The following is a 22,794-nucleotide window of genomic DNA, read 5'->3' on the forward strand; positions in this document are numbered from 1 at the left end:
CACACACTCTCGCACACACAGTACTCGCACACACACACACACACACTCCTCACACACTCTCACACACAGTACTCGCACACTCACACACACACACAATCCTCACACACACACAGTCCTCACTCACAGACACACACACACACACACACACAGTCCTCACACACACACACACACTCCACACACACACAGTCCTCACTCACACACACACACAGTCCTCACACACACACACAGTCCTCACACACACACACACACACACAGTCGGCACACACACACACACCACACACACACATACACACACACAGTCCTCACACACACACACACTCCCCATGCTTGCACACTCTCTCCTCATACACACACATTCACCCACGCATGCACACTCTCTCCACACACACACAGACAAAGTCTCTCTCACACACACACACAGATTCTCTCACACACACGCACAGTCCACACACACACACACACAGTCATCACACACACATAGTCCTCACACACACACACTCACCCACACATGCACACTCTCTCCTCTCACACACATACACACACACACACACAGACAAAGTCTCTCCTCACACACACATACATAAACACACATACACACACACATACAGTCCTCACACACACACACACACAGTCTGCGTACACACACAGTCGACACGGTGGCACAGTGGTTAGCACTGCTGCCTCACAGCGCCAGGGACCTGGGTTCGATTCCAGCCTCGGGCGACTGTCTGTGTGGAGTTTGCACATTCTCCCTGTGTCTGCGTGGGTTTTCTCCGGGTGCTCCGGTTTCCTCCCACAGTCCGAAGATGTGCAGGTTAGGCGGATTGGCCGTGCTAAATTGCCCGTAGTGTTCAGGGAGGTAGAGGGTGTGTATTAGGTGGGTCATAGGGGGATGGATCTGGGTGGGATGCTCTGAGGTTCGGTGTGGACTTGTTGGGCTGAAGGGCCTGTTTCCACACTGTAGGGATTCTAACTCTAACTCTAATTCTAACACACACACATTCCTCACGCACACTCACCTATGCATGCACACTTTCTCCTCATGCACACAAAGTCTCTCTCACACACACACACACTCCCCACGCATGCACACTCTCTCCTCACACACAGACGCACACTCTCTTCTCACACTCACATGCATGCACACTCTCTCCTCACACACACACATCCACCACGCATGCACACTCTCTCCTCTCACACACACACATCCACCACGCATGCACACTCTCTCCTCACACAGAGTCTCTCTCTTGCAGACATACACATTCTCTCCTCACGGACACATGCATGCACACATACATATGTACTCCCACACATCCATTCTCTCTCTCTCACATACACACTCACGCTGACACACATCCTGCAGATTTAGGATCACGTGTGGTTTTCCCTCTCGAACCTAGATGTATTGAGACTGGTTCTCAGATTGCTGCCCCCCAGGCTAACGGGTACATGAGAGAATGGTACCACCGTGGTTATGTAACTGTCCACGACCCCCCCAGAAACATGAAATAATTGGGTTTGAATCCCACCACAGCAGCTGAAACTTCAAATTGAATTAAATAAACCTGAAATTGAAACCTAATAGTGACCAAATAATAAATTATCATAGACTGATTGTTGTAAAATCCCTCTGGGTCACTAATATCCTTTAGAGAAGGAAATCTGCCATCCTTACATGGTCTGGCCTACATGTGACTCCAGACCCACAGCAACTTGTTGACACTTAACTGCCCTCTGGGCAATTAGGGATAGGCAAAAAATGGTAGCCTGGCCAGTGATGCCCTCACCCCGCGAATGAATATTTTAAAAAAGGGGGGCATTTTCGGAGTTGGGAGTCAGAGGGGGAAGAGTGTTGGCTTTGAGTTTTGCCAGTATAGTACCCCCTGGGGAATGTTGGGCTAGGTGTTTGAGGTGGGATTGAGAATGAAATCACTAGAGCATGCTACCTGGGGTGTAGTGATGTGGAACTGAGTGTAGCTCACGCTGCCGCAGACCTGATTTCCAAACCCGTGTTAGACTTCCCATTTTCATGTACTGCTCTGATAAACTATTCAAATTCTAAGGGATTGCCAATACTTGGTCCTAAGCTAACAATTTTCTGATCATGTTGCTGTTTGGTTTCTTTGTTTTGTAAAAAATTATTTAACACTTTATAGAGTTATACAGCACAGAAACAGTCCATGTCAAACACTATCCCAAACTAAACTAATCCCACCTGCCTGTACTTGGCCCATATCCCTCCAAACCTTTCCTATTCATGACCTTATCCAAATGGCTTTTAAATGTTGTAACTATACCCACATCCACCACTTCCTCAGGAAGATCATTCCACCCACGAACCACTCTTCTCTAAAAACAAAAAATTGCTTCTCGTGTCTTTTTAAAATCTTTCTCCTCTCACCTTAAAAATGTGCCCCTTAGTCTTGAAATCCCTCACCCTAGGGAAACAACACCTGCCATTCCACTCATCTCTGCCGCTCATGATTTTAGAAACCTCTATAAGGTCACCCCTCAACCCCCACCCCCCCACACTCCAGTGAAAAAAGTCCCAGCCTCTCCTTATAACTCAAACCCTCCATTCCCGGCAACATCCAGGTAAATCTTTTCTGAACCCTCTCCAATTTAATAATATCATTCCTATAGCATTATATATAACGTTATATATAATTTGTTGTGTAAAAGATAATTTATTTTTATAGATTATAACTATATAATTTATTAATATTTCCATCAGTAGGTGCATCAATGGATCTGCATGGGTTATGGAGATAAGGAGATACATAATGGCTCAACATGGGAACATGACAGTGCTCTATCAAGGTTTTGCTAATGCTATCAGCAGTTCTACTGCGAACAGTAGCCTCCTCAATGCTAACCTGCCTCACACCAGCCTCCCTCAAACCAACACCAGCTCGGTACTGTGCCCATGGAAACCCACCATCTCGTCAGTGTCTGTTGCCGTCCCCAGCTTCTCCATGACTCTGGGCGCCTTGTCCAACATCATTGCTCTTGTCATCCTGATCAAATCCTACGCCAGGTTCCGCAGGAGGTCCAAAGCCACCTTCCTGCTCTTTGCCAGCAGCCTGGTGCTGACTGATTTCGCCGGGCACGTCATCCCAGGCGCGCTGGTCCTTCGTCTCTACTCGGAGGAAATTGTCAGCACTGGACCGATGTGCCAGTTTCTGGGGGGCTCCTTGGTGTTCTTCGGCCTGTGCCCACTCTTCCTGGGCTGCATCATGGCAGTTGAGCGCTGTGTCGGTGTCACAAAACCCCTGCTCCATTCAGCTGTGGTCACGTCCACCAGGACTAAGCTGGCCGTTGTCTTTCTTTGGTTGACGGCCGGATTCGTCGCTTTCCTGCCCTTTCTGAACTTTGGCCGATATGGCGTCCAGTGCCCGAGGACCTGGTGTTTCATCCGCCTGGGGGGCCCTGCCCAGCACTGGACAGAGGATGCCTTTGCTCTGCTCTTCTCTTTCCTGGGAATGATGGCTCTGTTAATCTCACTGATCTGCAACACCATCAGCGGAGTGACGCTCATCCAGGCCAGGATTAAGAAGCAGAATTGTAACCGCAGAGCAAAATCCCATGACATCGAAATGGTTATCCAATTAATTGGGATCATGATGGTGTCCTGTGTCTGCTGGAGCCCTCTTCTGGTGGGTATTGGCATTACCATGCAGCATGGCATGACAGCGGGGCACGGGAGGGCAGGTGGTGGTGGTGGTGCTGAGGGTAAGGGAGGGCATTCTAGAGCTCAGAGTCTGGCAAGATGAGGAAATATAGGGGCTGATGGAAGTTACAGAGATAGGGAGGGGGTGTAGGGGCTGGAGGAGGTGACAGAGATAGGGAGGGGGTGTAGGGGCTGGGGGATGTTACAGAGATATGGAGGGGATGTAGAGGCTGGAGGAGGTTACAGAGATAGGGGAAGTTAAAGCTGAGTTTAATAACAGGAAGTTGTAGAACAGAGAGACCTAAGGGATCGGGTACATAATTCTTTGAATTTTGTGTCACATGTAGACAGGGTGGTTAAGAATGTGTTTAGTATGCTTGCTTTCATTGCTCAGACCTTTGAGTTTAGGAGTTGGGAATGCCATATTGAGGTTGTACAAGATGTTGGTGAGGCCTCTTCTGGAGTACTGTGTCCAGTTCTGGTCGCCCTGTTACAGGAAATATATTGTTAAACTGTAGAGTGTTCGGAAAAGATTTACCAGGATGTTGTTATTAAAAATAAACTGGAAAGTCTGGGACTCTTTTCACTGAAGCATAGAACGTTGAGGGGTGACCTTATTGAGGTTTATAAAATCATGCGGGGCATAGATAGGGTGAATGACAAGGATCTTTTCCCTAGGGTGAGGGAGTTCAAAACTAGGGGTCATATTTTTAAGGTGAGAGGGGAAAGATTTATAAAGGACATGAGGGGTATTTGTTTACAGAGTGGTTCATGTGCAGAATGAACTTCCAGAGGAAGTGACGGATGCAGGTATAGTTACAATGTTTAAAAGACATTAGGATAAGTACATGAAAAGGAAAGGTTTGGAGGGACATGGGCCAAGCGCAGGAAGGTGGGACTAGTTTAGTTTGGGATTGTGGTTGGCATGGACTGGTTGGACTGAAGGGTCTGTTTCCGTGCTGTCCAACTCTACGACTCTAAGTGAGGAGAAGCCAGATAAAATTTTCTTGTTTGTTTTAAATGTTAAAAGTCCCAAACAGATTCATTTGATACGGTGCTTTCTTGTAGTGACACTGTCAACAACTTTCAGGCTGCTTTGTGAAGTAGCTGCTGTTTTGGTTTTGATTATCTCCAAGAGACGGGGACGAAGGTGCTCTGTAGCATAAGTACTGACCAGATGGGCTGAATGGTCTGGATCTATGCTGTATGTTCGATGTATCTTCTGTGCTGTTTGATAAAGTGTTCACTCTGTTTGGTCTCAGGTGATTGTTGGTTTAAAGAAAATCCAGACCATTGAGAAAGTGTCCTGGTTAAGCTTCCTCGGGGTACGCATGGCTTCCTGGAATCAGATTCTGGATCCCTGGGTGTACATCCTGCTCCGACGTGCAGTCCTGAGGAAGGTTTATACCATGCTCGTAAGAAAGACGGACTTCAATAAGAGCAAATTTGACCGCTGGGAGTTTAGCTCCTTTCAGAGTTCAGAACGCAGTGTCATTAACAAATTCTGAATGGAGACGGCTGGTGAGGATCGGAAGCTGAAGACATTGGTGATGAGTCTCACTCCCGGCCACCTTGAGAGGAATGTCATATTGCTCCAGCTGGCACCGAAGGAAGCAGACATGGTGAAGAGAAGAACTTGATCCCTCAGGGTCCTTTAGAGCTGCTGACTGTCAATGTAGCAGCAGAAAACCTAATGATTATTTTAACCCATTGGGATCTGACTCAGATCACCGTGTCCTGTCGATCGAGAACTCAGTGTGAAACTGATTGAATGTACCTTGAGTCCCAGAGGATTAGATCTGGTCTAAAGACTGTGCAAAACTGACTGACCAAGTGAGGACAAGTCATTTCTTTGGGCTTCAGTTGGTGTGAACCAACACTGGACAATCAACAAGAACATTGCTTTCGTGTCAAATAAGATTTGGGGAGGGTGAGTGTGGCTTGGTAACAGGCAGGGCGGGCAAAAGCCATTGAAACCATGACCCCAACAAAGCAGTAACTCGATGGTCAAGCGAACATTGGGTTCTACCGCAAGGTCGACGGTGTGGAGAGTTCAAAATTGATCTGGTAACTCTCGAGTCAGCTGAGAAATGCTGGCCTGTGGTTTGACAGAAGGCTTTTCCTGGTGAAAAGTTGATTCCTTGGATTTGTTGGGGGTTGGAGTGGTGGGGGGAGGAGAAGGTAGTTTGTTGGCATCTCCATTATAAATGCCCTCCTCGCTCTTTCACTTTGGAGGGTCTTTTGGGGAATTTCTGACTTGGGCAGAACTGCCCTCCTTTCATGAAGTAGGTAATATGACAAGGAAAGGGTGGAGGGGCATAGGGAACTCAGCATTGCGTGTGAAAAACCAAATCTCCTCCAGCCCATGGGCGAAAAGCAGGAAGTGTTAGAACACACAACAGCAGCAAACTATTACTAAGTGATGACAGGAAAGGAAATTCATTCCCATTGGCTGTGTGCCTGTCATTGGTGTTTGAAGTCGCAATTGTCCAGTTGTGTGGCCAAAGCTTTCTATGTTTTTGTCTGCAAGCCTGGGGAATGTCGCATCAATGGCTGGGGTTGAAATCTCCAAAATTAGAACATTGGAATCAAACTCTGTAATGGTTGCAGCCTGCATGATACTGATGCACTAACAAGCCAATTTATTTTGTTGCTGGGATTTTACTGTGTTTTTGAGGTTTTATTGGAATGCTGCCTTTCACCCTTGGTGGGTCTGGACTTTACCTACTCTCTGGTGTGCATCTCTGGGTTCTGCATAATTGTTTCAATGTTCATAAGAGTTTATTTTTTTTAAAAAAATTCCTATGGTTTTTCATTCCAATGTCCGACAATATGTCCCCTCTTTGTGTTGTGTAAACTTTCCCTTGAGCAAATGGTCCCCGAGCCAGGGCTGGTCTGAAACCAGAAGCCATCAATAAACACCATTCCTACAGAACCCTATTCAACAGCCTGTTCACAGAAAAAGTGGTGGGGGCGTGGGGTGATATGGCTTTGGTTATGACTGGGAGGGGTTAAGGCATGTAAAATCTGTTGAGGGAAAGACAGCATAGTCCCAGAGGGTCACTCAGTCATGAGAGAGATGGACAACTGGTGTAACCAGAGGAGTCACCAACCCCTCAGGCAATCTTGAGAAGGAGAGTCCTTTCAGGGTGACCTCAGCCTGTGGCAGGGATTGAACCCACCCTGTTGGCATCAGTTTGTTTTGCAATCCAGCCTCCAGCCAACTAAGCTATGGGCAAGCTGGAGAGAGGCACAAGAGTGAAAGGATGTGAGGTGAAGGAAGAAACATAAACAAGCAGCATGGACCAGGCAGGCTGAATGGCCTCTTTCTGTGCTGTGCATTGTGTACACAAATGCTCTGTGAATCTGCTAATGGAATGGTTGGGCTCATATTTCACTTTGGAAGGACTACCATCCGTTCCTGGGTTATAGCAGCCATACTGACCTGTGGCAACATACCAGAAGCCAAAAGCACAGAAAGATGCAGGTGGGCACTCACTGTGTGGTGCTGATGGAGTGCCACACTGCCAGAGGTGCTGACTTTCAGCTGAGACTGTACCTTCAACCTGGGTAGGTGCAAAAGATTCTGTGCCTCTACTTCGAAGAAAAGCGAGGGAATTTCTCCCCCTGAGTCCAGCCAGCATCAGCAGGAAAGGATCGGCCAGTCATTAATCACATTGCTGTTTGTGGGATCTTGCTCAGGCTGGATTAGCTGCTGAGTTTCCCCCATTATAACAGCCAAGGGCCTACAACGTCCTTCCCGTTTCCCAACCTGACACTGTTGACTGCCACTTGTAGCTGCGTGAAGTGGGGGAACAGGCTGGAGCACGTTAAAACAAGGAACAAAAGCAGAAGTTGCTGGAAAAGCCCAGCAGGTCTGGCAGCATCTGTGAAGGAAAAATCAGAGTTAACGTTTCAGGTCCAGTGACCCTTCCTCAGAACTTGTATTCCAGGCGGGGCTAGGTTTAATCCAAGATGACCATCGCTAAAAATAATTGCACTAACCACTTTCTAGAAAACTCCAAACCTCATTGGTAGTCGAGGCTATGACACAATCTGAAGGGGTTACATCTTAAGCTGTTGACTCCTTCATTCATTGCACTTTACTTTGCAAATGGCACTTCAATGAACGATATATTTTATATTTGCTCAGATCTCAGTACTGTTTATTTTTGTGTCAACGTTCAGGAATGCAGAGAATTGCTCAGCTCAAAGAATTTTTTAAAAATATGTGAATATTAAATGAATGTATTTAAGAATTATCATTAACTTTTGAACCATGTATTTTTGTATGGTGGCCTTTTGAGTCATTGCTTTGATGTGACAATAAAAATTGATGTTCATAACACCTTACACTGAATGTTGAACTAAACATGACAGTGGGAGGGATGGAGGGAGGGAGACGGGTGGAGGAGGGAGGGGGGAGAAGGGAAGAGATGAAGGAGGGAGGGGGGAGAAGGGAAGAGATGAATAGGAGCAGGAGGAAGGGCAATGTAGAGGATGGAGAGGGGAGCTTGAGGGAGGAGGGTAGAGCAAGGAGTTTGTGGAGTGAGTGGGGGGGTGGGGGTTGGAGGGGTGTGTCTGAGGAGGGGTTTAGGTGGAGGGTGAGGGGAGGGGTAAGTACAGGGTGAGGTGTGAGGATGAGGGAGTGGGTGGAGGAGGGAGACTGTGAGGAGGCAGTGGCGGAGGGGTTGAGAAGGGGGGAAACGGGGTGGGGTGTGGGAAGTGAGTTAGATTTGGCCGTGATGCTGTTGGTTGGGTTTGGTCAGGACCCTATTGGAACAACACTCACTGGCTCCATATCCCTGTATTCAGCAAGTGACCGGGTGGGGGCGGGGTGGAGGTCCCCAGCCCCCAATCCCACCCCCAGGCCTACACAAGGGAGACCCTGAGCTCCCCCTGCCCTCCCCCAGCCAGTGACTCTCTCACTGAGAGACAAAGGTAGGGGGGAGCTCAAAGAACTGTTGTGTTTCTGGAAGAATTTGGAAATAAAGTAAAGCACCTTTATTGCCCGAGGAATAGAATCAGAAAGTGAGATAGGCAGACACGCTGAGACAGAGAGTGTGTGTGTGTGTGAGAGAGAGAGACAGAGTGGGAGACACAGACAGAGACAAGAGAGAGAGACCCAGAGGGAGACACAGAGAGAGCCAGAGGGATAGACAGGGAGGGAGACACAGAGAAAGACATAGAGAGCGAGAGAGACAGACAGAGAGAGGATGCACAGACAGAGATAGAGAAGGTGAGGGGGAAGAGAGAGATGAAAGGAGAGGGGGATGAAATAGAGGGAAGGGAAGAGGGCTGAGAGGGAGAAGAGAGAAATGAGGAATCAAGTAGGAAACAGGGTTAGTAAAGTGTGGGAAAGAGAGAGAGTGATTTGGAAGAAGAGGAGAAAAGTGGAGAGGTGAAGGATGAAGAATGAGAAGGGGACATACTGGGATAAAATAGGGAGGGAACAGTCCATTCTGACCAAGTATAGCAGATGGTGGAAGTTTAAATCAATAAAAGTCTGGAATCCAGTCTAGTGATGACCATGAATCCATTGTTGATTGTCAGGAAAAACCCATCTGGTTCACTAATGTCCTTTAGGGAAGCAAACTGCCATCCTTACCTGGTCTGGTCTACATGTGACTCCAGACCCACGGCAATATGGTTGACTCTTAACTTATGGATGGGGATAAATGCTGGCCTAGCCAGCAACACCCTCATCCTGTGAATTAACAAAAAGGGCCAGCAAGGATTGATAGCTAGCACAAAGCTGTCAGTACAGTCCATTGCTAATGTTCAATGGCGAACAGCTCAAAAACCGTCCACCAATCTAACTCTGGGAAAGGATGGACTCTTGTCAAGCTTCTAGTTGAAGTTCGTCTGAAACAAGAGAAATGTGTTTCCAGGAACTCTCCAGTTAATGGGTGCACCAAGACAAGGCAGGATCCTGTCCTGAATAATCAAGTCCCAGACTGCAAAAGCAGTGCGGTTTGATCAAGTGAAACTCTGCTCACACAGTGAAGAAGGTATTTGGGAGTGCAGTGAGATCTTGATCAACTGAGCCACTGGCCTGAGGAATGGCAGATGGAGTTTAATTTAGATAAATGCGAGATGTTGCATTTTGGTGGGTCAAACCAGGGCAGGACTTACACAGTCAATGGTGGGGCCCTGGGGAGTGTTACAGAACAAAAAGATCTAGCCATACAGGTTCATAGCTCCTTGAATGTGGTGTCACAGGTAGACAGGGTGGTGAAGGCAGCTTTCAGCATGCTAGCTTTCACCGGTCAGAGCAGTGAGTATAGGAGTTGGAATGTCTTGTTGTAGTTGTACAAGATGTTGGTGAGGCCGCATTTGGTGTGTTGTGTGCAGTTCTGGTCGCCCTACGATAGAAAGGGTATTATTAAACTAGAAAGAGTGCAGAAAAGATTTACTGGGATGCTTCCTGGACTGGAGGGTTTGAATTATAAGGAGAGATTGGATAGGCTGGGACTTTTCTCCCTGGAGCGTAGGAGACTGAGGGGTGATATTATAGAGGTCTATAAAATCATGAGGGACATAGATAAGGTAGAAAGCCAACAGTTTTTCCCCATGGTAGGGGAGTCTAAATCTAGAGGGTATAGGTTTAAAGTGAGAGGGGAGAGATACAAAAAGGTCCAGAGGGACAATTCTTTCACATGGAGGGTGGTGAGTATCTGGAACAGGCTGCCAGAGGGAGTGGTGGAAGCGAGTACAATTTTGTCATTTTAGAAACGTTTAGACAGGGACATGGATGGGATAGTATGGAGGGATATGGGCCAAACACAGGCAAATGGGACTAAATTAGATGTGAAAACTGGGCAGCATGGACACGTTGGGCCGAAGGGCCTGTTTCCATGCTGTAGACCTCTCTGACTAATTGATGACAGTTAATCACAGCGTGTTATGTAGTTAGCCTTTCCCAATCAGAAAAAGCCGGGAATGGCTGCTGACCAGGTGCTTATTCCCAACGGAAAACAGCCAACACAGGCTGGTTTTTCCCAGCTGGGATACTGGAACACTGTTGCTGGAAAAGCTCAGCGCTCTGGCAGCATCTGTGAAAAAAAAATCAGAGTTAACGTTTTGGGTCCAGTGACTAACGTTAACTCTGATTTTTTCCTTCACAGACGCTGCCAGACCTGCTGAGCTTTTCCAATAACTTCTGTTTTTTGTTCCTGATTTACAGCATCCGCAGTTCTTTCACTTTTAACTGGAACACTGTCCCTTTTCAAAAAACAAAGTACTTGTCCTGGTGACTTGTCATGGATTGGGTTTAGGTTCCTGGGCTGCAGAGGAATATCAGGTTGTGGGTAATTCCTATAAACACCGTACATCCCTGATCCTTTATAAGTGTCTCCGGTTCCTGGTGCAGACCCTATTTCTCTCGTTTGGGCCTCATCTGTTAACGCAGACTGGAGTCAGCGCAGAAGTTTGGTCTCTCGGAAAATCAGGGACATGGGGAACAGGCGGAGAAACTCAAAATCAGCCACTATTGTATGGAGTGAAGGAGAAGGCTTGATGGAGCAAACAGTGTATCTCTGATTCTCTTTCCCAAGTGCCCCCTGTACTTTAGGGAGAGAAGGCAGGGGAAAAGGATTAGCTAAATTGCTCCTGCAGAGAGCTGGTACAGAATGGTCTTTTATTCTGTAACCGTTCTTTGGCTTGAGGTGATGTCAGGGTCATTGAAGTTAGGTGTTGTTAAAAGGTAGAAATACCTACCTTGTTACAGATTCACTCCTGCCCCCATCCCTACTCTACCTGACATATGGTCACAACCTCACACAGCTATACGCATCACTTGGCTTTTTTCTCTAGAGCATAACTGGATTTGTTAAATATAAATCCCATTCCATTTTCACAGGGTTGGCATGTGTTTTATCAGGTGGCATTGGAAAAGCAAAGCTTTAGACTTGAACCTTGCGTAACAAAGACACAAACCATCTCAATGCCAGATCTGGAGCCAGACGAACTTCACAGGGGAAGACTGAACAGGAAATATCAGCAACTCCCCTCAAACTCCAAGCAAGGACAGAGCAAGAAAAAGAGGGGGACAGAGAGAGAGGGAGAGAGAGAAAGATAAAGAGACAGAGAGTTAGACAGAGAGAGACATCGGGAGAGAAAGACAAAGACAGAGAGAGACAGAGGGGGAGAGACAGAGAGACTGACAGAGAGCGAGGGAGACAGAGACGGAGAGAGACAGAGGGGGAGAGACAGAGAGCGGGAGAGACAGAGACAGAGAGGGAGAGACAGAGACAGAGAGAGACAGAGGGGGAGAGACAGAGAGACTAACAGAGAGCGAGAGAGACAGAGATGGAGAGAGACAGATGGAGAGAGACAGAGGGGGAGAGACAGGCAGACAGACAGATAGAGGGGGAGACAGAAGGGGAGACAAGCAGACAGAGAGGCACAGAGAAGGAGAGACATATTTGTCCAGGATATGAACTGTTTACTTTTTGATGGGACATGGGGCATCACTGGCAAGGCCAGAATTTATCGCCCATCCCTAAGTGCCCTTTGAACAGAGTGACGGTTTGTGAGGCCATGTCAGAGGGCAATTAAAAGAGTTAATTATGTTGCTGTGGACTGGATTCACAGCCATGAGCCCGGAACCCGCGATTCCGGTGAAACAACCGCTCCCCCTACCATGAGAGACAACAAGGTGCACAGCTGGATGAACACAGCAGGCCAAGCAGCATCATAGGAGCAGAAAGGCTGCGATAGGGTTAGTCCCCCTAACATGTTCCCCAACAATCAGTTCATCATCGACGCACTCCCTCACCCAATCATACAGCCTCTTTGCAGCATCTCTTTCAAGTAGGAACATGTCCAGAGAAAGTTCAAGTAAACCCATATTTTTATTACATAGATCCTACACTATCCACGTCACAGCTGCAGCCTGGAGCGTTAACTTCATTTCCTGTTGTGCCTGGGGCATTCTGAGCTGGAGAGTTGGCCCCACTCCCAGCTGGCTGGCATAATTTACACTGAGGCCTGGGGCCTGCAGAGGATCACACCTCAGGCCCGTGTGTGGGGAGGGGGTGCTCTCAAGGTGACACAACGTAGTGTCCAAACCAGAGGGTCAATTGTAGGGCTGAAGGAGGTGACAGAGATAGGGGAGGGATTGATCCTCTCAAGGGGATGAACAGATATGAGAAGGGGGATGAGAGTTGCCAATCTGAGGTGCTTGGGGTGGAGTTGGAGAGAGCAGAGAGCACTCAGTCTGATCCCATATACAAAAAGCTGGGAGGTTGGTGACTGAGACCCGATCCTCATCATGGCTGCAGAGACACATCCTGTCCCTGGTCTTAGCACATGGAGTCTGTATAACATATTCCAGTTTGTAATACAGGATTGGCCATAAAATCAGTTCTAAGGTAGACAGAAATTGAGACAGGTGAGACAATGGGTTTAGAGAGACAATTTGGATCCCTCTCAATGTACAGCATTGAAATCCTTTAGGGAATACCACACAGTTTGGGATTATGCTCATCGTGGACTGGTTGGACCGAAGGGTCTGTTTCCATGCTGTATGGCTCTGTGACAAGTACCTCACCTATCAGAAAGGGTCTTCTTCTGTCTCCAGGGACCAGGCCTTTGGTTTGGTTTAGTCACATCGTGAAAGACTGAGCTTTCTTGCCTGCATCTGAATGGATGGCAGTCATAACTGAGCTCACACTCACACATGTACCTCTATATATTTCTATATACACACAGGTACACCAAACTCACACAAGCATGCACCCAATGCCCACACGGTAACCATGGCAATGGACAGGTGTGTTTACTCCGTGTACCATACAAAACACCGAGTCATGAAGCCGTGCCTGCCAAAACCAAACCCTGGGACATGGGGTCAGAGTTCAAACAAAAAAACGCGGAAGTAAATGCGGAATCCAAGTAAAGTGTGCCACTTTCCAGCACGGTGCAGCTAACAGCTTTGTCCTTGGCTGTGCGCAAAGGCTGCCTGTCCTCAGACTGTGACCCAGTACTCTTTGACCTCTGAACTCGCTGCTCAGTTGTAGAGGTCATCATCTCCCTCTTCGCGATACAAGTTCCCTCCACTCCCTCCGTCACCACTCCCCTGGCCGCCACTCGGATTGCTGGACGGAAACCTGAAAGAGGGAAGGAACGGATGGGAAGTCGGGAAAGACTAGGAATATTGCTGGATAAAGACAGACGGGTCACCAAATCTTTTTATCTCCCCCCGGACACATGCAAGAATGCCAAATTTCAAACCATCACAGCAGTTTAAGCTATAGGGGAAACAAAGGTGTTGACTGATTGGTTCAGTTCTGACTGTTTTCTCCTTGGCAACACCTCAACCAATGGGGAACTATAGGTTCCCTGGGCTTCTGTGTAACTCAGGGTGCAAGGCTTGGACGTGTCCTTTTTGTTTTCAGTGGATGTATCCCTGCATGGGAAAGTCAACTGCTCATGACTCATGTATAATACAGATAATAGTGATGTCCGTGATGTTACAACATGATTTCTCTGTGAGGGCCACAAACAGCAATCCCATCAACATTTCAAAGTCAGAAAGCTCCCCTTGAAAATGTTATCCACTGATCTGTACTGTACAGCTAGTGCTTTGCCAATCTACATTTACATCAAAATACTGTCATGACGGGTTAAACTCATATCTTCAAACCAGCTTATTAAGGGTTAATGGCTCACGGCAATGCTAAATTGAAACAAAGTGGGAAAATGCATTAAACCAGGCGAACATGACTGTTTTGGCTGCAAGAGAACTGCACAATCTTGATTGTCTGTGAACATAGAGCTACCTGGAGATGTTTTCAACTTATTTTTCTGCACGTCTGGAAAAATACTGAGCATTACACGATGGGGAGTTAGTCAGCATGTAATCTTAGATTCGGAATAGTATTACTATCAGGGACCTTGCTCCACTCGGGGGGCTTTCCACGACCGGGCTGGGGTTCACAAGACTGGTGCCATGGAATCGGAGATAGACGTCTGAGTGCCCCGTCACCAAAGTCTGTGTTGGCAGTGTGAGACTCACTTCTTTGTATATAATGTCAGTGTTTATTACATAGCTTAAGCTAAGTGGGGTGGCTCAGGGTTAGTGCTGCTGCCCCACAGCACCAGGGACCCAGGTTCAATTCCACCCGCAGGCAACTGTCTGTGTGGAGTTTGCACATTATCCCCGTGTCTGCGTGGGTTTCCTCTGGGTGCTCCGGTTCCCTCCCACGGTCCAATGATATGGAGGCTAGGTGGATTGGCAATGCTACATTGCCTGTAGCGTTCAGGAATGTGTAGATGAGGTAGGTTAGCCATGGGAAATGCAGGGTTACAGGAATGGGTCTGGATGGGATGCTCTTCGGAGGGTCTGCCTGGACCTGAATGGCCTCTTTCCTCACTGTAGGGGTTCTACTATAATAGATTCACTCATTTATTTGCATATGTCTCTAACTTATATTAAGTAGATTAAGCTAGTAAATTTGCTTCATATTAAAGCGCACATGTCTTGTAATCATTTTGATCAGACTTGAAAGAACCCATTAGGTACCTTCAGTCTAACAATACAGAGGTGTACATAACAGTAAAAATAAAACCAAGCTCTGAAGAAGGGTCACTGGAGCAGAAATGTTAACTCGGTTTCTCTCTCTCTCCACAGTGCAGGAGAAACTCAACAGGTCTTTCCGATGTTGAATACAGATGCACATCACTGGCTGTGAAGTGCTGGAATGTCAGAAACTGGTGATGAGATTTACGGAATGAATTAAAGCCAGGTACAGAAACCACTACGTGCCACTGGCTCCAGGAATAGCAGCCTCAGCTATGTCACAAGGCTGTGTGTTCCAGCCCCCCATAGTCCGTCCAGGGAATGGAGCGGGAACTCCGAGCAGCCACATTTAGTGCAATCCTGAGGGAGCACCGCACTGTCGGAGGGTCAGCGCTAAGGGAGCGCCGCACTGTCGGAGATGTTGCCTTTTGCTGGAGATTTTAAATTGTGGTCCTGTCTGTCCTCTTGGGAGATCTCCCTCCACCATTTTGAAGAGCGGGGGTGGGGGGGTTCTCCCTCGACTGCTGACCAATGTTTAACCCTCCCTTCAAACGTGAATCAGATTGCTGTTTGTGGGAGCTCGCTGTGTGCAAACTGGCTGCTGTATTTCCTTCATTATAGCAGTAAATGCAACTTTAGAAAAATGAGGCTTCGGAACACAGTGTGTTCACAAATGGCACTACATTAATGCTTAGATTCATACAGCGCAGAAAAGGCCATTCTGCCCATCGAGTCTGCACCAACATAACTAATTTGCGTGCTATTATCCCAACGCCCTGTCCCAGGTCAGGGCTGTGTTTGCCCGTGGTGTTAGAGCCTGCTCCACTACCGAAGGCAGACCTGAAATTTCCGAAACCGCGGCTCTGCTGCAGCGTCTGGGCGAACATCTCGTATTTCCGGATGTCGTTGTCACTGACCGAGCGGCGGCCGAACCTCATAGCCTCCTCGAAGTGGTCCCGACGAATCTCAGGGACGGGGTCGTAGTCGTCCTCCTGGTCCAAGAGAGCAAGGAAAAGGAAGGGATGAGCTTCAGGTCTGAGCACGACACAGCAACGCGGCAGGACCTACCGTGGAACTGAGTTCCGGGAGCGTGGGGAGGGTGGAGCTGCGTTCAATTTTATAAAAGAACCCTTTCCTGGGGCTTCATCTCACTACAGGCTAGAATTTTATTTGATTTGATTTGATTTATTGTTGTCATGTACCTAAGTACAGTGAAAAACTTTGTTTTGTGAGTAGTACAGGAAGATCATTCATGCAGAAATTCACCAAAGATCCTCAGACAGCACCTTCCAAACCAATGATCACTTCCATCTAGAAGGACAAGGGGCAGCAGATACATGGGAACACCACCCCCTGCAAGTTCCCCTCCAAGCCACACACTATTCTGACTTGGAAATATATTGCCATTCCTTCAGTGTCGCTGGGTCACAATCCTGGAATTCCCTCCCTAATAGCATTGTGGGTCAACCCACAGCTGGAGGACTGCAGCGGTTCAAGAAGGCAGCTCACCAACACCTTCTCAAGGGGCAATTAGGGATGGGCAAGAAATGCTAGTCTAGTCGGCGATGCCCACATCCCACAAAATGAATAGAAAACAAAAACACAGCAAACAAGGACATTGGGATCATAGGGCGCTTAGACAGAGTGAGGTATACAGGGTTACGCTGCACAGGAGGAGCACAAAACAAGACTAATATTAACAAGATCAACGTTATTTGAAATTAGAGAGCTCCATTCAGCTGTCTGATAACAGCAGGAGGGAAGAAGCTGTTCTTGAATCTGTTGGTACGTGTGTTCAAGCTTCTGCACCTTCTGCCTGATTCTGCTTATTGGCTGAGAATTGGGTTGCATTAGGAATCTCTCAATGGGATCCACTAGATTCGTCCTCCCCACCCTACAACCAATAATCTCCTTGGCAACACCATCACAGCCAAGGTCTAGGTGGATGAGAATTTTTTGAGCTGTCTACTCCTGAACTGGCTCATCAATACCATCAGGGCAGTTAGGGGTGGGCAATAAAATACAGGCCAGGCCAATGGTGTCCCCACCTCCATTAACAGGTTAAATCAAAAAATTCTCCAACAAACAGAAATGGGAACACCACCCCCTGCAGGGTCCCCTCCGAGACACTCACATGGAAATATGTCGCCATTCCTTCAGTGTCGCTGGGTCAGAATCCTGGAACTCCCCTCCCCCAGGACAGCACTGTGTCTGTCCCTACACCACAGGGAGAACGGTCACCATGACCTTCACAAAAGGCCAATTATGGGATGGGGGATGACTGCTGACCTGGGCAGCACCGCCCACCATCTTGTGACGGACGTAGAAAGAAACATCCCCGGAATTCTCTCCCTAACACTTCGCTCTCTTTTCCCTCTTTTAAGACGCTCCTTAAATCCGACCTCTTTGGCCATGCTCCTGGTCACGTACCCCATCTCCATAGGCGTAGTGTCGGATTTGGTTGGAAAACACTCCCGGGAAGTAACGTGGGATGTTTTACGATGGAGGCGCTATCTAAACGCAGGTCGGTGTGGGGCTCCATACACAGTGTGCGACTCCATAACCTCCCCCGACCCACGAACCCCCAACTCCGGGCGTCAAGATGGAAATGTAAAGTTCCACCGGAGATTAGAAGGCCCGATGCCAGGCGTGCCCATGTTGAAAGGTTTGTTTTATATGCCCCCGGAGGTGGTGGGGGGGGGCGGGGGGAGGTGATGGATGTCTGCCTGCCCACTCACCATGGCTACATCCGGGTTGTTTTGGTGTTCCTGCTCCCGTTTAATCTCCGCTTCGATGGCCTCTCGGATGGCGAGTTTGCAAACCCGCTGACAAACCTCAGTCAGGTCAGCACCCGAGAAGCCATGTGTTATTTTGGCCAGGTACGCCAAGTCCACATTCTGAGAATGAAAACAAATAAGCTGGGTGTCAACATGGCGCTTTAATTACATCCCCACCCCCTGACGGCATCTGTTATGTGCCTCTGTCTCACAGTGCTTTCAAGAAACATGCTTATTATCTCATAGCTAGGGAAATAGCTCTCAGACTCCATCTTACCTCAGGCCACATGAAGCATGACACTCTACTAGGGGCATGCTCCTCTGCTGGTACTGAATAGCCTGGCGCGAAGCCAGACGCTTGTGTGTCTGTGAATATAATTACTGCCAACGGTAAATAAACATCTGTCGGATCTTTCAATACCACAGTATCCACACCCAGTTTCTCTTTCTATCAGGGATAACGCGCTTCAAACGAAATAACCTGGAAGGGGCAAACTCCACACTTGCCCGCCACCTCATTGGCGTCGAGAACCAGATCTGCTACACATCAAGGTGGCCTTTGAGTTTGTCTGGCCTAGTTCAGATTCTCAGCTCTTGCTTCAAACAGGGTTTGGAGTTCACACGACCCCTACACAGAGGGGGTCTGATTTCGGATCGCCTCACTGGAGTTCGAGAGCCAACCCAACCACTGTATCACACACTGAGGTTACAGGCAAGGGACTGGCACCCATAGATGCACAGGAAATCCTGAAGAAATCCTGTCACGTAGCCGGAGGAGTTTCGCTGAAAACATGGAGCTTGTTCCCACAGAGGATGGTCAAAGCGAATAGCAGAGATATACTGATGTAAAAACAAGATAAATGCACCAAGAAATGGAGGCTACGCTAATGTCAAGTCCGAATGACTCTTCAGGACAGAAGGGGGCTGGGAAAATATCCGTATTTTTAATGCTAAAAATCAGCATTTCCGACTAGACTCAAAATGTTAACTCTACTTTTCACTGCCAGACCTCCAGCTCTCTCTGAGTTTATTTCAGATTTCCAGCATCTGTGGGATCCTGCTGCTTTTAGACAGTGATGTCGTTGGGCTGAGATTCTGTAAAGTGGGAGGAGGGAGGATGCTCATGTGGCGCACCGCTAGTCGAATGGAGCTTGTTTCAATGCTGCAAGTACAACAACAACAACTGGGACCCTCACTGTGAGACAGAGGTGCGGGGGGAGGCAGTGGGGAGGTTTAAAGGGGAGTTGGGGGAGAGATGACGAGACGACAATTTGCAAAAACAGTGTGTGACATATCAAGAAATGCACAGAAAATGGACAGCATTTAAAAATTCCTCTCCTTTAGCATCACACCCTACCCCAACCCAAACACAGGCAGAGAGTGCCCCCTACTGCTCAGGGGTAGCAGTGCTTCCGCTATAAGCAGAATATTGTCTCTGTACGCCTTACCCCCACACCCCACTGTCCCCATCTTCCACTCCCACTCACGTTACCCAAAATTTGCCCCTACACCACCCCCACCCTTATCCCCCTCCCCCACCCCAGGGGAAGTATTTGTGAAAGGCCATTCTGCCCTCTGATTGATCTCTGCTATGCTTTTCCCTGTCTGTCACCCCCATGCCTCTGTCCTCGGTTGCGTCGTCTGTAACCCCCCCTCCCCGGTAACTTATCGCCGCCCCCCAACCGGCCTGGAACCCACTGCTGGAATTCCCCCAATCTCTGTACCTTGGCAATGGGCGACTTCCTCAGGTTAGCTTTCAAAATGGACGCCCTGGATTTCTCGTCGGGCAGTGGGATATAAATCAGCTGATCCAAGCGGCCGGGTCGCAAGATGGCTGGGTCAATGATGTCCGGCCTGGAAGCAGACAGCTGAGTCGGGTCACACGGTAACAGGAAGGACATGCATCTTAATAGAAGGGTGGCCGTTCACCAGAGAGGGAATTCAAACAAAACAGGAGCGTTCAATGGCTCTAAACTTGGAAGGATTTGTGAACTGGGAAGAGGACAGCGTGGAACTCCAGAAATGGAAGTGCCGATGTTGGACTGGGGTGGACAAGGTCAGAAATCACACGACACCAGGTTATAGTCCAACAGGTTTATTTGAAATCACAAGCTTTTAGAGCGCTGCTCCTTTGTCACAATGGGCAGAAAAACATTGGAAGACACAAGATAAAATAGTGGGTGCAGTTCCAAAGGGAGAGGGACCTGGGTATGCATGTGCACAGCCCATGGAAGGTGACAGTGCAGGTAGAGACAGCAGACAGTATCCTTTACTTTATTAATACGGGCACAGGGTACAAGAGCACGGGGGTGAAGATTTGATTTGTTGTTGTCACATGTACCTAAATACAGTGAAAACTTTCGTTTTGCGTGCAGTACAGGCAGATCAGAGCATACAAGAACATTCAGACCACAGGGTGAATGAGCGAGACACACAAAGTTGTGGCTGCACAGGAGCTGTACAAAAGCAAGATCAACATTAAATTTGAAATTTGAGGGGACCGGTCAGAAATCTAATAACAGCGAGGAAGAAGCTGTTCTGGAAGTGGTTGGTACTTAAACAAAGCTTTTTTACCTCTGCCTGACAGGAAAGGTTGGAAGAGATTATAACCAGGTTGGGAGGGTTGCTTTTCCATGGCAACACGAAGAGTAGGTGGACTCAATGGATGAAGGTTGGATTGTGTGATGGTCTGGGCTGTGTTCACAACTCTCTGTAGTTTCTTACAGTCCTGGGCAGAGCAGTTGCCATACCAAGCTGTGATGGTATGCTTTCTATGGCGCATCTGCAATTGTTGGTGAGAGTCCTTGATCGTGATGTTGAACTTTTACAAGACACTTGTCAGGTCTGAGCTGGAGTATTGTGTCCAGCTGTGGACAGCACATAACAGGAAAGGTGTGCACGCACTGAACATGCAGCGCCGACACGGTTTACAAGAATGGTTCCAGGGAGGAGAAGCTTCATTGATGAGGACAGATTGAAGATGTTGGGACTGTAGTCCTTGGAGAGAAAGCGGCTGAGAGGAGATTTGATTGAGGTTTTCAAAATCATGAGTGTGGCTGGATAGAACAGATAGGAAGAAGGTAACATAGTGTAGAGCTGGAGGAACACAGCAGGCTAAGCAGCACCAGAGGAACAGGAAAGCTGATGTTTCAGGTTGGGACCCTTCTTCAGAAAATGACCTGAAACGTCAGCTTTCCTGCTCCTCTGATGCTGCTTGGCCTGCTGTGTTCATCCAGCTCTATACCTTGTTATCTCTGACTCCAGCATCTGCAGTTCCTACTATCACAGATATGAAGAAGCTGTTCCTGCTTGTACAAGGATCAAGAATGAGAGGAGCATAGATTTAAAAAGTGATGGCAAATGAAGTGTAACTTAAAAAGACATTTTGACTCAGCACGTAGTTAGGGTGTGGAATGCACTGCCTGGAAATGTGGAGGAGGGCAGGTCCATCGAGGCATTGAAAAGGTGCATTGGATAGTTATTTAGATAGAAATAAGGTGCAGGGCTATGGAGGAAATTGTCACTTGATAATAGAACCGGCACAGGCATGACGGGCTGAACGGCCACAGGCAGTGCTGGAACAATGCTACCAATGTCTCACTGTAGGGTGACTGGCTGAACGGTCAGTCTGAGGCACAGAGACCAGCAGGTTCCTGTATTAATCACGCTGTTTACCTGTAGGTGACACACACGCACGCACGCACGCGCGCGCACACACACACATGCACGCACGCGCACACACACACACACACATGCACGCACACACACGCACGCACGCACACACACACACACGCGCATGCACACACACACACACGCACACACACACACACACAGCCCTGTGCAGGGGAAGGTATGTGTGTGTGAGACAGGGATGATCTCCCCCCCAACCCGATCCCCACCCACCCACCTGTTTGTGGCTCCCACAATGAAGACATTCTTCTTGTCCGACATGCCGTCCATCTCGGTGAGGATCTGGTTGATCACCCTGTCCGATGCCCCCCCGCCATCGCCAGCGCTCCCTCCCCGAGACTTCGCAATGGAGTCCAGCTCATCGAAGAACAAGATGCAGGGGGCAGCTTGCCGCGCCTTTCAACAAAGGCAAACAAAGAAACACAGCCAACAGACAATGAGATAAATCACCCGTCAGCCCATCAAACTGGGCTGGGAGCAACAGGCACAGTGTTTGCATTGACTGGCATTGCAGTTGTTTGCCTCTGCGATGATACCTGGCTGGTAATAAAGAGTGGTCTCATCAGAGAGAGACAACTGTTGGTGGGTCACCACACCTCAGGCAAGGGGAGAGGTTGAGAAGGAGGGTACTCCATGGTAACAGGGATGTGGCCATCACACACCAGCCATCCAGCCCAACTGAGCTAACTCACCCCTGGCGGGTATATACACACCACCTAGCAGTGACTGCACAGCTGCTGGAATGTAATCAGCTCCCAAGGACCACCTACAGTTTGTTTTACTTAAATCATCGACATAGGTGTCACTGGCTGGGTCGGCATTTCTTGCCCATCCCTAATTGCCCCTTGAGAAGCTGGGGTTGAGCTGCCTTCTTGATCCGCTATAGTCCATGTGCTGTAGGTTGACCCACAATGCTATTAGGGAGGGAATTCTAGGATTATGATCCAGCGACACTGAAGGAGCGGTGATACGTTTCCAAGTCAGGATGGTGAGTGGCTTGGAGGGGAACTTGCAGGGGATGGTGTTCCCATGTATCTGCTGCCCCTTGTCTGACAAATGGCCTCACCAGTGACACCAACATTTCAAAGGATTGATGAAACACTTCTGCTACCATCCTTGTAAAAGCTTTC

The 22,794-nt window shown here is 48.3% G+C and overlaps 2 protein-coding genes across 6 annotated transcripts in view; one reads left to right on the forward strand and one right to left on the reverse strand.

The window, feature by feature from the left end:
• Positions 1-8,026, forward strand: part of LOC109924616 (prostaglandin E2 receptor EP1 subtype-like) — a 21,190-nt gene extending 13,164 nt beyond the window's left edge. For 3 of the 5 annotated variants that reach the window (XM_048618079.1, XM_048618080.1, XM_048618082.1), the window contains exons 2-3: positions 2,738-3,659; positions 4,936-8,020. In XM_048618079.1, the coding sequence (XP_048474036.1) occupies positions 2,766-3,659; positions 4,936-5,181 (1,140 nt within the window). In that variant the 5' untranslated portion in view covers positions 2,738-2,765 and the 3' untranslated portion in view covers positions 5,182-8,020. Of the gene's footprint in view, positions 1-2,737; positions 3,660-4,935 lie in introns of all 5 variants that reach the window. The other 2 variants (XM_048618078.1, XM_048618081.1) reach the window with 2 other exon arrangements.
• Positions 8,027-12,509: 4,483 nt separating this feature from the next.
• Positions 12,510-22,794, reverse strand: part of LOC109924617 (transitional endoplasmic reticulum ATPase-like) — a 21,107-nt gene continuing 10,822 nt past the window's right edge. Inside the window, exons 7-11 of the mRNA XM_048617796.1 lie at positions 21,882-22,060; positions 19,699-19,828; positions 17,936-18,094; positions 16,038-16,189; positions 12,510-13,785 (exon numbers count right to left, since the gene is read on the reverse strand). Of these exons, the coding sequence (XP_048473753.1) occupies positions 13,686-13,785; positions 16,038-16,189; positions 17,936-18,094; positions 19,699-19,828; positions 21,882-22,060 (720 nt within the window). The 3' untranslated portion in view covers positions 12,510-13,685. The remainder of the gene's footprint in view (positions 13,786-16,037; positions 16,190-17,935; positions 18,095-19,698; positions 19,829-21,881; positions 22,061-22,794) is intronic.

Source organism: Rhincodon typus, chromosome 38 (genome assembly GCF_021869965.1).
Source record: "Rhincodon typus isolate 14 chromosome 38, sRhiTyp1.1, whole genome shotgun sequence".
Taxonomy (NCBI): domain Eukaryota; kingdom Metazoa; phylum Chordata; class Chondrichthyes; order Orectolobiformes; family Rhincodontidae; genus Rhincodon; species Rhincodon typus.